The sequence below is a fragment of the Molossus molossus genome, unplaced genomic scaffold (genome assembly GCF_014108415.1).
Source record: "Molossus molossus isolate mMolMol1 unplaced genomic scaffold, mMolMol1.p scaffold_m16_p_3, whole genome shotgun sequence".
Taxonomy (NCBI): Eukaryota; Metazoa; Chordata; class Mammalia; order Chiroptera; family Molossidae; genus Molossus; species Molossus molossus.
This window is the reverse complement of record NW_023425366.1, coordinates 127,004,587-127,018,392: the sequence shown is the minus strand read 5'-3', so window position 1 is coordinate 127,018,392 and position 13,806 is coordinate 127,004,587. Positions and strand designations below refer to the sequence as shown.

The window sequence follows — 13,806 nt, the reverse complement described above, 5'->3', positions numbered from 1 at the left end:
AAAGCAGGCCTAAGGAGTTCGACTGGTCTTAGAAATAATGTTTCAGGACTCTACTTCTTTTTACCCCCTTAAAGTTTTAGAGAACTATGATTATATAATATTATACTAAAGTGTGGGGTTGGGAGGCATAAATACGCCAATACACGTCATGTTCTAGATAAGATCTGGAGAAGTTACAGGGGAGAACTAGAATGTGTCTGAAATCCTACTTTATTTTAATGACACACCATGATCATGCAGCCTAGTCAATCTGAGGGGGGTGTGATAGCTCAGAAGAGCCAGACAAGAGCACCCAGCACATGAAGAGGTAAGTGTAGGATGTATGGATTCTTATATGCTAGAAGCAGCAACCCAGGGGATTCAGTGTTCAGGGACAGAAAAGGCTGGGACATAGAGGATTTGGATGATCAGCTGCTTCTGGTCTCTATGGAGGGCAAGGCATTGCTAATGTGACTTCAGGGACACAACAGGAATTCTACCCTAGCTATTTGGATCAACTTCTTGACACAAAAAAGTACACTGCAACAGACTTCTGATGGAAGTTATAAAACCTTCAGTCTCCTTTATGTCTGTCTTCAAAACCAAAATGGACTTGATGTAGGACTCCTGCAAGTTCTACCCAAACACGAAACTCTGTGTTCAAGCTGCATCCAGGATCTCACGTGGTAGATAACAAAACACACCTTTCAGCATTTTTCATCTCCTTGAAAACAACTCTCACCTACACGGAAGGATCTTGAATGTTGCTGGACGTAGCAATCCTATAGTAGTAGCCTTGACATATTGAAGAGAACTCCATTCTGAACTCAATTTATGTTCTCCCCTTTATTAAAGGAGAAGCTGAGACACATAGAAGGAGAGGGATGGACTGGTCAAGTTAGAGGCAGAGGTGAGAACAAGATCCAAGTCTTTAGTTTATTTATATTCTTAAGCTTATCTTGGGAATTACACTTTATAGCTAAAAAAAGATACCAAGAGTGAGATGAGGGTAGGATGGCTAAAGGGACACAGAAAGAGAAGAAATCGTCATCAAAAAGTCTTCCTGAAGTCGTCAGTTCTTCCCTTATGTAGGTTCTCTGGGGAATACATAGATGGAGAATGTGGCAGGAGCTTTTCTCTCACATGGACCTCCCGATGTTTGGTCAGAACAGAACTCTTACTGAAATGTTTGCCACAGTGGGCACACCCATAGGGCTTCTCTCCAGTGTGCATTCTCCGATGTTCTCGAAATCGTGTACAATTACTGAAACTCTTTTCACAATCCATGCATTTGTAGGGATTCTCACCAGTGTGAACCCTGCGGTGGGCACTGAAATGAGAACTGTTGGTGAAGCTTTTCCCACACTCTCCACACTGATAGGGTTTCTCACCTGTGTGGGTTCTCTGATGTATGATGAGACTTGAGCTCTGACTAAAGCACTTCCCACATTCTCCACAGCTGTAGGGCTTCTCCCCTGTATGGATTCTCTGGTGGGCACCAAAGTTTGAGGAGTCATTAAAGCTTTTCCCACAGTCAAGACATTTAAAGGGTTTTTCTCCTGTGTGGATTCTTTGGTGTCTGATGAGGCTCCTGCTTCTACCAAAGCACTTCCCACAGATACTACACTTATAAGAATTTTCCTTCTGGTGAATCATCCGGCACAGAAGACGGGTATTCCTTCCAAAACTTTCTCCGTACTTGAGAAGTCTGTAGGGTCTCTTTGCCACAAAAGACCTCTGATGCACTACAGCTTTCCCTAAATCTCTAGGCTGAGACATCAGCTTTCCCTGTCTGATTCCTTGATGGTTTTCCCACTGTCTTCCTGAGATGTATTCCTTTTTATGATAGTTAACTAGATCAGTATTCTGGGAAACAACTCTTTTAGATTTTTCTATTAACGCCCTGTGCTGTTCCATGTCCTTATATATTATCTGCATTGCATCCTCCTTGATACTACCTCCAATTTCAAAATCTGAAAAAAAGACAATAAGAAATTCAGAGCAGTCCTGTATTAACATACACATGGCTTTCAAGGCTTCATTTGTTAGGATCCCTGTACACTTCACTGGCCTCAGGTTCTGTTACTCTTCCTTGATTCATTATGCCTTATGTTCATTCAATTCCAAGACCAACCAATAACACCTAGTTCAAGGTAGGCCTTTGGAAATGTCTTCTGAATTGAACTGTTCCTCATCCATATCCTGATTAACATAGGAGCAAATCGGCTTATCTTCCTAAAGTTCCCCTCTAATTCATACTGCTTTCAAAATTTCACTTTTATCCTAAAATACACTACATTAGACTAGTATCTAGAGTAGATTCTAGTGATCAAGTTCAAATTCTTCAATGGACTTTTAAGTTCATCAATATCTAATCATGTCCTATTCAAGAGTACTTCTTTCTTCTCCTCGAATGTTCCCGTTACTGTTTTTCTGGCTGTCTCTCACACAGACCACACTATTTCAAACTTAGTTCTCACTGTTCCCCAAACTAGAACAATCTTCTCCTCATTCATCTATAGCGCATGTTAACTACAAGGTACACCTTGGATTCCAGCTTTTACAAGAAGTTCTCTGAACAGAGAGCATAAAATGGTTAAGAAACAAAGGCTTTGGAATCAGACAGCTCTGGTTCTGACTCTGTCTTGGTTACTTAATTATGTGGTTTTGTATTAAGTTTTTACTATGAAAAATTCAAACATACAGGAAGGTAGAGAATTGTATGGACAATGAACTTCCATGATCTCTCATTGCCAATCTTGTTTCATCTCTATTCCTACATACCCCCTGTTCCCTCTACCCAGATTATTTTAAAGAAAATTCTAAACATTGTATTATTTTATCCACAAATGATTTCATAAGCTGTGTAACTTAGGCCCAATCCAGGCTTGGTTAATTATTAAACCCTTGTTCATAAGCATTTTGCTATACTACCTCGTTTCTACTTGCCAGTTTTAACATTACTTTCTTTCCACACACCGAGTTGAAACTGCTGATATCCTTCCGTCCCAAGCGGGACAGCTGTGACATGGGCTGTGGGGAGGAGCAGCTATCAACCATTCCATTAACTTAAGTAAAAAGCCCCGACAATGCCACTGTTCATTTAGCAGTTCTTTTGAAGCATTCTGATTGGGTCTAACATTGCTTTGGGATCTGGTGGAAGTCACAGCCTAGTAGTTGGTTCACACAAAGCCTGATAATTTGATGATAGATCTGGAGTTCAACTTAAAAGACAAGATTCACAAGAGATGGAACCATTGGACTTTGTTTCCAGGGTTATCAAAACCAGGGTTATGTAGGGCTTAATGATTTCAGCCTTCATATCACAATTTCCAATATAAAAATACCAGAGAGCATGTATATGAATTTCCTTCTTCTCTAATGTTTGTTTTGAATGAGATTAGTTTTGAAAGGAAAATATGAACAGGTAAGGACATAAAGATAAGAGCTCAGGTTAAGTAAGGATGGCTGTGGAATGTTAATATAAGGCTGATACAGTAAACTGGTTTGGAGACTTTTACAACAGTCTAGGTAACAGACACAAAGATTGAACTAGGGTATGGGCTACGGGAACTAAAGAGGGGACAGATAAAAGTTCTACAACAGTTGAAAACAAAAAGTGTTACTGACTGGTTATAAACAATGGGAGAGAAGGCATCAAAAATATCTCTAAAGTTTTAAGTCTGGATGACCTGTAGGAGGACATAGGGACGAGCCATGGTGTGGGAAGGAAGATGGTGATTTTAGTTTTGAAAAATTTAAGTCGATGAGATGCCCACAAGGGTTCCCAGCAGTCAATGGGAAATATGCAGGTGGAGCTGAGAACCAGGATAAAGCCCCCGTCTCTCATTTGGTCTTTGCCTATCCTTTTTCTCATACACACCACACATCACGGAGACATTTCTGTTTTGGGCTTACTGACACACCTCTTCGTCTGAGTTTTTTCTCATGTATAATTCCAAATTTTCTCCCTCAGGAGATATAAAATATTGCTTGACCCATCCAGAAAAAACTAGGCTGAGATCCCAAAGACCAAACCACTAGAATGCAAACTCCTTCCTTGAATAGAAGCATCACAAGCACACAGACTTTGTTTCATTCATTGTTATATCCCCTGTCCCTCAAACAGCACAGGACCCTCAAATATTTGTTTAATGAATAAATACTCCTGAATAACATGCCAAATCTACTAATTTTTCAGTAAGTTACACTTATTCTCTTTTAGGCCACAGCCCCTTAATGATCCTTACCACTTGGGCTTTGTAGTAGACTTGGAGGTCTCTGGAATTCTGACTCTTGTACAATTTCCTCCTCACTCATTCTCTCGCTGCCAGAATCTTCTACTATAGCCTCTTGTGAGGTCTCCTCAGGTTCCCAGCCTGTAGGTTCCTGGGGTTCAATCTCAATATCCTCTCTTTCTTGCCTTGAGTGTGGTGGGACTTCTGAGGTGTTGGTGGAGGGGACAGATACTCGAGAATTTATCAGGGCATCCATTTCCTTGTAGAAAGCACAGGACTCTAGCACGTGACCATTTTTCACTTTGCGGTAGCTCTTCTGAAGGCTTTTGAACTTGGTCCTGCACTGTTCTGGTGTCCGTAGGAACCCACACTCTCGCAGTTGTTCAGCCACAGCCCCATACAATTTGCTTTTCCTATGGCAGGACTGAAGTGCTTCATAAAACCGAGTCTCACGGAGGATATCAAGAAAAGTCCTGGTCTCCTCGTAGCCCCAGTGTACACCTGCCATTCAAAGACAAAGTTCAAAGATATAAGAAAAGGAGTCTGTAGCCTCTATACAACATTACAAAATTTAAAAAGTAAAAGAAAACAAATCCCATTCACAGTAGCCACAGGAACTATGATATGCCTGCTATAAGCTTTATCAAAACGCGGTCTATATAAAAAAATCTGGCCCTGGCTGGTTTGGCTCAGCGGTTAGAGCATTAGTCTCTGGACCAGAGAGTCCCGGGTTTGGTTACCGCTAATGGCACGTACCTCGGTTGCAGTTTGTCCCCAGACCTGGTTGGGGTTGTGTGGGTGGCAACCAGTCAATGTGTCTCTCTCACATCGATGTTTCTCTCTTCCTCCCTCTTTCCCTCTTCTCTATCTGAAGATAAATACAAAAATGTCCTCAGGTGAGGATAAAAAAAAATCTGTAATATTTTAAGACATAAAAGAACTAGGAAAAAATGAAAAGATATTATGTTTCTGTTTAGGAAGACTCAAGTTGTACAGATATTGATTCTCAGATGAATCTATAAAGTAAAAATTCCAATAGGATTTTTTAAAAACAGAAATTGATAAACTAATCTCAGTTTATTTGGTAGAGTTAAAATACAGTCTCCCAGTCTGATGCTGCTCTGGTGATTAAGAATTTAGCTGTCCTTTCAAGTTAAGAATGGACAGGGACACCCAGCAGAAACTTTCCCCAAAGTTCCTATCACTTTTTAAAACAGTCTTCCTTGAAGAGTTTTGTTCAGTAATTAAAAAAAATTTTTTTTTCTTTATTGATTTTAGAGAGAGGAAGGGAGAGGGACAGGGCAATAGAAACATCGATGAGAGAGAAGACTGACTGGCCGCCTCCTGCATGCTCCCCACTGGGGATAGGGCCCACAACCTGAACATGTCCTGCCTGGGAATCAAACCAGCGACCTCTTGGCGCCTGGGTCAACACTCAACCACTGAGCTACATCATCTGGACTCAGTAATTTTTGATGTCACTGAGTCCATTACTTTGAGAGATGAAATGTTCAGTAACACAAGCAGATATCCTGCTTTTATAGCAGAATAAAATTTCTATGACATGTCACAATATAGGTTGTTACACTATGCTTTTTGGGCCCTGTAAGTAGGAAAAAGTCATTCCTATCCTCATCTTACTGGGTAGTCTCTTCTAGTACCTCACTGGATTCCCATACTTGAGACCATTCTAAGAACCCCACCCTCATGTCTATGGATTTCCAGATTGGTGAATACCTGTGCATGCATAACTCATCTTTCCATCTTTTTCTTGAGAGCTATTTCTTTTTAACAGATGCAGTCTCCTGCCTAATTTATTTTTCTGTTCTAAGAACTTATCTTTTTATAAGGTGGAGCAGAGAAACATTAGTAGTAACAGTGATACTAGGCAATGTTTTATTGTGTGTTAACATCTGCAGAATGCCTTCATGTATGTCATGTCATGTAACAAACAACAACCCTGGCATACTTTACCGATAAGAAAACTGAAGTTCACAGAACTTACACAATGTGTCTACTGTCACATAGTTATTAACTGGCAGTTTAGTCCTGTATGTCCCAGCCCCCAAATTTAAAGCATGTCCCAGCTTTCTTTTGTATGGTATATGATATATCTTCTTCTGCCCTTTTAATTTCAATGTCTCTGTTATTATATATAAGATGTATCTCTTGTAAGCAACATACAGTTGCTTTTAAATGTATGATAGTCTCTAAGTTTGTAATTAAAAATATATTTCTCTCTCCTTTCTTATCTTCTTTTAGAATTTCATTTTTTTTTTTTTACTAATGTTTTAGTTACACACTCTTTCGCTGGTTATTCTAGATGCTGTAATAATGTATCTTTGCCTGACTACAATCTAACACACTTGACTACTTTATACCAATTCTCGGATAATGTTAGATCCTTACAACACTCTGGCCCCACATACTCAAAATCTATGCTGTGCTCTAACCTCAAAAGGAACCCTCTGTGGTTACTCAGTGCTGTACTCAGACTGTGCTGGGAGCAGCAACAGATGCCTGAGAAAACTATTAGTTATGCGGCCAGTCAGTGATTGGAGGCAAGGTTTGCATGACAGCACTCCCCAGGACTAGTCACTTGTGGACGACTCCTTTTTCCACAAGACCACATCATCCATTTTCAAACCAAATAAAAAACACAATTCTTACCGCTCAGGTTCTGAAATAAGACAGGGGTACTACAAATCTCAGACTTGCGGATAAATTCGATGCCTGCGTCCTCACCATCAGATTCTTCTGCAGCTTCCTCTTCCTCCATTAAACTGATCTGTTCTTTAGTACTGATACCAATTCTCTTCAGCGTAGGGAGAGATACAATCTCCTTTGGCTTGTCAGTGGGTGATACGTGAGCTGCAGGGTTCAACAACGCATCCATGTCCTCAAAGAAGGCACAGGGCTCGAGCACGTGGCCATTTCTCACTTTCCGGTAGCTCTTCTGGAGACTTTTGAATTTGGTCCGACACTGTTCCGGGGTTCGGAGAAAGCCACACTCTCGCAGCCATTCAGCTACAGCACCATACACTTGGCTATTTCGGGGACAAGCCTGAAGTGTCTCGTAAAAGCGGGACTCTTTGAGAATTGCAAGAAAAGTCTTCGTTTCCTCATAGCTCCAATGCACGCCTGCTATTTTTTCATCTTCTAAGCCCCACTGCTGCTGCTCTCTCCGCATCTTTCCTGCATTCCTTGCAGGAACCTGAACAGCATGAACGGACTTTTCCTTGATGTAGTTGCTTTGTAGAATATTCCTTTTACTAGAGGAATGTAGACCTATGGTCCATGGCTCCTTTCTTTGCTCCACCTGGGCTATCTTGTTAGTAGATACTGCTTTTCCTATAGTAAGAGAAACATATTTCATACTAGACATAGTGGTCATTCATTACTGCATTCCCAACCTTCTGCTGGAGCATGCTCTCCTGGACCACTGTTCATGCCTGTCCTTCAAAGGTCTTGTCCAGTCACCTCTCTTCTAGGGTCCTCCTCAACCATGACAGTGCACACTATAGTTATTGTTACACAAGTTCTCTGGCACAATCATCTACTAACTTACACTATCACTTTACTTCCCATGTACATACCACTTATTTCCCTGCTGGTTCTAAAGGAAAAACTTTAAGAGTAAAAAACGTATTTTATTATCTTTGATTCCCTCATAGTATCTAACCCTGCACTAGGTTCACAGTATGCTCCTGACCAGTATTTGTTACTTATAAAATAAAATGTGCTTATATCTGCTCCCCACATCTCCCCACCCCACCCCAACCACACACACACATACACACTGGGCTATGAGAGATGAGAAGTCAAGAATTTCTGGACACATCTGGCAAGATAAATAGGAAAGTGATGTAAGAATAGGGAAGCAGACTGAGAGTATGTCACCTTACAACACTTTAGAGAGCCACCTGTCTTAAATGTGCATCCTAGCTCCACCACTTACTTTACTTTCTGACCAGGGAAGCTTCTTAATCTGAGCCTCAGTTTCTCAGGGAATAATATCATATATTCAAAGAGGTCCTGGGAATATTAAATAAATGATCATATGTGAAGTGTCCAATGCCCAGTAAGTTTGTAATACAATTTAGTTTTCTTTTCTAGGTAACACACAAAGAGGCTTCACAGAATTCTCTTAGAGAAAAAACATTAAATCAAACCCCTTCTGAAAAAACCCTGGGGATGGAGGTTTGCTCTTTATTTTTACATGAGATAAGTAAGCATAGGTACAACGAAAACTCAGTATCTATAAGGACTAAGTTGGCAACGTAACCACATGAAGTGGCAGGAGTGAGAACAGTGGTAGTTCAGCATGAGCACCCTTATTCTGTGGGCCCATGGGGCACATGTGCCTTGCAATTGATTTTTCAAGAGATACTGGGAATCTAGATTTATAAACTAAGTTTAAATGGAAACTTTATGCAAGGCCAAAATACCCATACAGGCTAGATAATAAGCCATTAGTTTACAATCTATGATATAAAAATTGGGGTGGGGTCTCTGGGCCTAGGTCTTCATACTCTATAATTATATGTGGAGGCATGGGCTAAATCTGTATTAAAGGATGGTCCCTATACCACTTACCACTTAGAATTTACAAAGGTCTCAATTCAGCACTTACTAGTCTGGATGCTGTGTGATCTAAGACAACACTAGGAAACATCCATTGTGTACACAAGCTGGCAGATGGCTGGGATGCCTGCTTCTTTGGGAAGAGTGCTTTGTTATGGTGTATTGTCAGTTGGTCTGAAGTTGGTCATTTCTTAAAAACTGCTTTCTATATAAACGACTGTTGGTTTATCTTATTCATTGTTTGACATGCTCCATTTTATAATCTCTCTACTTAAGTGTCTATTTGTAACACTGTCCAATAGAACTTTCTGTGATGATGGAAATGTTCTATAACTGTGCTGTCAAATACAGCTACTGAATTCCTTAAATGTGGCCACTGCTACTGAGGAACTGAATTTTTAATTTTATCTAATTTTATACATTTAAATAGCTGCATGTGGCTAATAGACAGCAAAAAATATCTATAGTGTATATTAGTGCATGTTTTAGGCCTACAATTTTATTTATAAGTAGTCTTTGACTTGTAGCTTGCATATAAATGAATCATATTTAGCCCTACTGCTAATGTAGGTTTTGCTTATAAAGTGATGCTTCAGTGGTGATGTGTGCCTGAAATTGTGCTATATAAATAATTCACAACACGCTATTGAGGTTATTGTATTAAAATTATTATTTTTTCTATTTATAAGTTTCCATCCACCCAACAAATTATATGTTGGGCACCTACCAATGTGTCAGGCCCTGAGAAACAAAGCTGAGTTTACTAGAGTTAAACAAAAACAAATCCCAAAGAGATCTTGTGACTTTATGGAGTTTTTAGTTTAGTGGATATAAGTTTACATTTAAATAATATAAAGACATATAACACTTCTCCAGCCTGGCCAGTGTGGCTCAGTGGTTGAGCATCAACCCATGCACCAAGAGGTCGCCGGTTCAATTCCCGGTCAGGGCACATGCCCTCATTGTGGGACCGATCCCCAGTGTGGGGCATGCAGGAGGCAGCTAATAAATGTTCTTTCTCATTGATTTTTCTATCTCTCTCTCTCCCTTCCTCTCTCTCTAGAATCAATAAAAAAAAAAAATTAAAAAAAACAACTTCTCTAGTGTTTTAATCATTAAATTATAAGAATAAAGATATGTAAATTTTAGAATGGAACAAAGGGATGAGGGATGAGTAAGGCAAGAGAACATGGGTAAGTGATTACAGGTCTGGTAAGCTAGCTGCAAAAATGATTAGACAACCCATGGAAGTCCTTTAAGTGTTAACATTTATAATTATTTTATCATCAGTAGAATGAATATGTTAGAAATCCCCAAATCTTTTATCTGAAAAGGGAAAGAATCCTTACCCAGGGAAACCATGTTCCCAGCTCTCTCTTCCTTAACACCTCGGTAGAGGTCTCTGTGAGCAGGAATCTGTTGCACACTCTTTTTGTAGGAAAATCCTCTTGCCATATGGACATCTTTCACTGGTCCCTGTAACAACACTAACAGCAGTGACTACCAAGATAACCACATGGGTCTCTGAAGGATGAATACTGAATAAAGCACAGAAGGGCCTTAAAGAAGAATTAAAATCAAGGAACCAAGGGTATATTATGTGCCAAATGAAGCAAAAGACACTATAAAGAATCATAAGGCAGATGATCTTTCAAGGTGCCCCATCTCTCAGAAAAAGGTCGAATGTTTTCTGAAAAAGGAATAAGAGGGAATAGGTCTCTTGGTGGGAGTATAAAAATTTGAGGACAGTGAAGGCCCAGTAAATCATTACGACTGAATACCCTAGAAAGGAAGGCCAGAGAGAACAATACAATTTACCTGAGACTCAACAGGAAGTTTTATGGTTGTTACTTCCTTATTTATGGTGTTCCATTCTTCAGCAGGGATGGGAACCCAGGGAGAAGGCCGAGCTGTAAAAGAAAGAAACAATTAGTGTCCTAGGATCTGGTCCTTTAATTCATACTGCTTCTCCTCTTAAGAAATGGGCATGGCCCTGGACAGTTTGGCTCAGCGGTTAGAGTGTCTGCCTGCAGTCCACAGAGACCCAGGTTCGGTTCCTGCTAAGGGCATGTACCTCGGTTGCAGTTTGTCCCCGGCCCTGGTTGGGTGGTGTGGGTGGCAACCACTCGATGTGTCCCTTTCACACTGATGGTTCTCTCTCTCTCTCCCCCTCCCACTCTACCTGAACAAAAAATGGAAAAATGTCTTTGGGTGAGGATTAAAAACAAACAAAAGAAAGAAATGGGCACGTGCCCTGGCTGGTTTGCTCAGCGGTTAGAGCATTGGTCTGCAGACCAATCAGCCATAGGTTCGATTCTGGTCAAGGGCACATCTGGTTGCGGTTCATCCCTGGCCCTGGTCTGGGTTGTGCAGGAGGCAACCAGACAATGTGTCTCTTTCACATGAATTTTTTTCTCTCTCTCTTTTTCTCTCCCTCCTACTCTATCTGAAGATAAATGAAAAAAATATCCTCGGATGAGGATTAAAAAAAATAAAAGAAGAAATGGGCATGTAATAAACAGCAGCAAATACAAACTGATCATTTTTTCCAGGAGTTCAGAACTATGCCTGAAACCATGGTAACCTAAAGCAGGACTCACAAATGCCAATACTTTAGGGAGTAAGCAGATAGAGTACATCATGAAACGGGCCAGGTAAGGCATGTGGGAAGGAGAGAGCACATGTCCCATTGAAAAGTACAGCAATGCTTAGCGCCAGTTGATGCTTCTTTGTGAGACTATGGACCTGGGATAGCCAACCTTTTAATTTTTTTCAAGAGAAGCCAGAAATCTGGATTTTTGTATAAAATATCAAAAGTCTTAAACCTTGAAAACTAAAAACAAACAAACAAAACCTCCAAACCAAAAATCCTTTGTAGGTAAAACAAAATAAATCTGACTTGGCGCATGATTGACCAGTTTGCATCCCCTAGTGTAAGTTAATACCCTTCAGTATGCTAAAGAAATTACATGGTCCTGTACACTACAGGCAGTGTACCCCTCGAAAGATGGAGCTAATAAAGTCTTTCTCCCCAATATTCAACTTATTCTCAAATATGTATTGAGTGGTTACTATTCTGAGCAAGTCATAGTGTTAGGGCTACAAAATAAATCTGCCATGGTCTGCACTGGGCATCTTCTGAGTTCTTACCATTCTTGGGTAAGTGCCGATGTTCTCTCTTTGGGTTCAGCTGCTCCTGGTGTCCTGAGTGCAGGCTTCCAGCTTCTTCCCGAGACACCACTCTGGGATGGGTCTCTGGTGGAAAGTTTGCCACATCCCACACTGCTCCAAGTGGGGCTTGTTTCTCTGAGTGCCCAGGATTGCAAACCTGGGAAATAAAGCCATAATGAAAAAAAAAGGGAGAAAAAGATAGCAAATAAGGATAGATGATCTGAGAAGGAATGAATGAAATTGCAGTCCATTCCCAAGAATGGAGTCTCTAAGGGTATTGGTTTAATAGTACTGTCCATAAGTCTGGACTAAGGGAATGAAGAGTGCTCTTTTTTAATATACAAAGGGGCAAATCTGTCAGGCATGAAGTACAGAGCCTTCTTGTTATTAGAACAGAGATCATCTGAGTCCTCACATCTACTAGGCTCACAGAGAAGTGAGTTATCAGAACACAAATTCACTAGTGAAATGAAAACATAAGTTTAATCTCCACATTGAGTGTCTATCCTTGACCAACAAAGAACCATGACGGTAATCGGATCTTTACGCAAGTGCAAATCCTGAGCAAGGCGAAACTGCACATCTTGCAAATCGTGCAGGATTCCATGAGGTTAATGGAACGGCTGCTGCAAAACAACCAAATGACCATGCAAAGCCACTGACAAATCAAGACCTGGTAGTTAAACCGAAAAGAGTAATGGGATGATGGCGTTGAGGCCACTTCAGAAATCACGGATTGGGACAGTGAAGGATTAGAGAGGGCCCTGGGATAACTGCTGAAGTCTGTTATCCCCCCAACCCTCTTCAGGACCAAGCTGCAAACGTCAAACCCTGTGAAGCATAAATTCTCGCATATCGTTTTTTGGAAAACATTATGCCAAAGACTTGAAACAAATATTTAGATGAATACTGTTTAGTTTCATTTGGAAGATCTTACTTCAACCAAAGCGTATTGTCCTACTTGATCTTCAAGGGAATTCACTGTGAAGGTCTTTCTTTAGTACCACTATCCTTTCATAATGAGCACTTCCTGCAACGCATGTCTGGCGTACCCACCCCCTTCTTTCTACACACAAAAATCTGGAACATGCTCTCTCACGGGCTGTCTCGGTCTTCCGGCCTCTTTCTCCAAGTGTATCACCAGGGCCACCGCTTCCTCTCCACTCTCCGGACACTGCTTCTGCGCCCACGCCTGCATCTTCTCCGGTAGAATGGCGAGAAACTGCTCAATGACCAGCAGCTCGAGAATCTGCTCCTTGGAGCGCATTTCCGGCTTCAGCCACCGGCAGCAAAGCTCCCAGAGTTTACTGAACGCTTCGTGGGGTCCGCTCACGTCCTTATAACAGAACTGCCGGAAGCATCTGCGAAAGGTCTCGGACTCGCAGCTCGCGGGTCCTTCAGGGACAGGCTCCGATGCCCAGCCGGGGTCCTGCTCCACCTTCATTACCAGGCAGCCCCCCACGTCCGGCGGAGGGTCCATGCTCCAACCCGGCGGCCAGCCTCTCGTCCACCTCGAAGCAGGCTCACACACCCCAGCCCTCGGAGGGCCAGCTGCTTCACCGACACGCAGGCGGAGAGGGAAAACGGGGTGTCAGCAGGGCCGGCTACGGCCGCTGATGAATCAAATGCACCCCGGCCCTCGAAACGGTCACTGTGCCGAGCGCCGGAACTGGGCCTCCGGTGGGGACGGCGTGCTGCCGCGATGCGGGCACCAGGAGCACTTCTTCCAGGGCCAGCAGGCGGCGAGGCCGGGGGAAAGCCGGGGCTCCGCGCAGGGGGCGGGGGCGCACGGCCAGGCCCCAGGGGTGTGCCGGCTGTCCAGGGTCCGGCTCCC

The 13,806-nt window shown here is 42.0% G+C and overlaps 1 protein-coding gene across 1 annotated transcript; it reads right to left on the bottom strand.

Moving 5' to 3' along the window:
• Nucleotides 1-993: 993 nt before the first annotated feature.
• ZKSCAN2 (zinc finger with KRAB and SCAN domains 2) lies at nt 994-13,509 on the bottom strand. The gene is made up of 7 exons (XM_036280202.1): nt 13,072-13,509; nt 11,952-12,129; nt 10,620-10,711; nt 10,151-10,277; nt 6,888-7,568; nt 4,230-4,718; nt 994-1,952 (listed from the first exon to the last, which is right to left on the bottom strand). Exons 1-7 carry the CDS (start codon nt 13,450-13,452, stop codon nt 1,030-1,032), a joined length of 2,871 nt encoding a protein of 956 aa, XP_036136095.1. The 5' UTR covers nt 13,453-13,509; the 3' UTR covers nt 994-1,029.
• Between the last annotated feature and the right edge of the window lie 297 nt (nt 13,510-13,806).

Coding starts and splice junctions, on each gene's coding strand:
- ZKSCAN2 (XM_036280202.1), bottom strand. CDS start 13,452: ATGGACCCTCCGCCGGACGTGGGGGGCTGCCTGGTAATGAAGGTGGAG. Junction 10,712..11,951: donor TCGGCACTTACCCAAGAATG/GTAAGAACTCAG, acceptor TTTCTTTTACAG/CTCGGCCTTCTCCCTGGGTT. Junction 10,278..10,619: donor AACTTCCTGTTGAGTCTCAG/GTAAATTGTATT, acceptor GTGTTGTTACAG/GGACCAGTGAAAGATGTCCA.